General features: G+C 29.9%; 1 protein-coding gene across 1 annotated transcript; it reads left to right on the top strand.

Annotated features, from left to right (window-relative positions):
- Positions 1 to 721, top strand: LOC119665486 (non-homologous end-joining factor 1-like). Its single transcript, XM_038074708.1, has 4 exons — positions 1 to 33; positions 101 to 252; positions 328 to 510; positions 569 to 721. The coding sequence occupies exons 1-4, from the start codon at positions 6 to 8 to the stop codon at positions 719 to 721; spliced, it is 516 nt and encodes a 171-aa protein (XP_037930636.1). The 5' UTR covers positions 1 to 5.
- Positions 722 to 1,042: the final 321 nt, after the last annotated feature.

The raw sequence follows: 1,042 nt of genomic DNA, 5'->3' as shown, positions 1-1,042 counted from the left end.
TAAAAATGTGGATAAAACATAAAATAATTCATGGTAAGACATATAAAACATACAAATTGGAATATATATGTATTTAAAAAATTTAATATTCCTTTTCTAGTTGGAGCCAGCATGGCTAACATTAAAACTGAAAATGGTCAGTTTATAATGTTTTGTGTTGTAAATGGTGATACAATGGAATACAAAGCTACCAACATGGATGAGACTTATGCTGAGAAATTAAAAATCTCTGAAGTTATGAATCGCGTTAAGGTTTGACAAAAGCAATATTAAAATAATTAATTAATTTATTTATAATTATGAAATTATTGTTTACTTTCTTTAAAGGAGTTGAACAAACGTATACGCTTTGATGAAAAAACGGTTTGTGACACATTGACACAGCGACAACCGGATGATGAAATTTGGTTAGATGAGCATGATGATTCGAAAGGTTTGAAATTAAAATATATGATACGTAAGTGTCCATTTAACTTTAATTTCTATCTCAAAAAGCAAGCTGAAGAGGAGGTAAGCTATTTTAGTTGTATTTTCCAATCGCATGTCATTAATATGTTTTCCTCTTTAGCATAAATATTCATTGATGGTGCCACTCTTTAAAACCATTGCCAGTTTAAGCGAGCAAATTGTTGAGTTGAGAGACGCTGTTACACGTAAAGATGTTGAAATTCAGCAGTTTAAGAAAGAAGGTGCTATTTTAAAGAGAAGTAAGTTTTTATGATATTAATTTCTATAGATTTATATATTATATTTTGTGTGGTTGGCTATATAATAGACTTAACAACTTTTTCGTGCAGCAAAACCTGTTATGTTAGTTTATGCTATAGTCACGTGCTAAACAGTTACTTGTTAGGCATAATTTGTTTATTTCCAATTGCTCTGTGCTCCTACTGCAGCTGTATTATTTATGATGTCGTGCCTCTCTTTACCGTTTCGAATGAGAGTCTTATTGACTTAAATTCTAAACTTTTTTTATATCGACTTACTTGGATTGTTTTAAACACTGCATCGAAATATGATCCATATTTTAGAGGCTTTTAAG

The sequence above is a fragment of the Teleopsis dalmanni genome, chromosome 1 (assembly GCF_002237135.1).
Source record: "Teleopsis dalmanni isolate 2A chromosome 1, ASM223713v2, whole genome shotgun sequence".
NCBI classification, from domain to species: Eukaryota; Metazoa; Arthropoda; class Insecta; order Diptera; family Diopsidae; genus Teleopsis; species Teleopsis dalmanni.
Note: the sequence above shows the minus strand (reverse complement) of the source record. Positions and strands in the feature narration are given on the sequence as shown.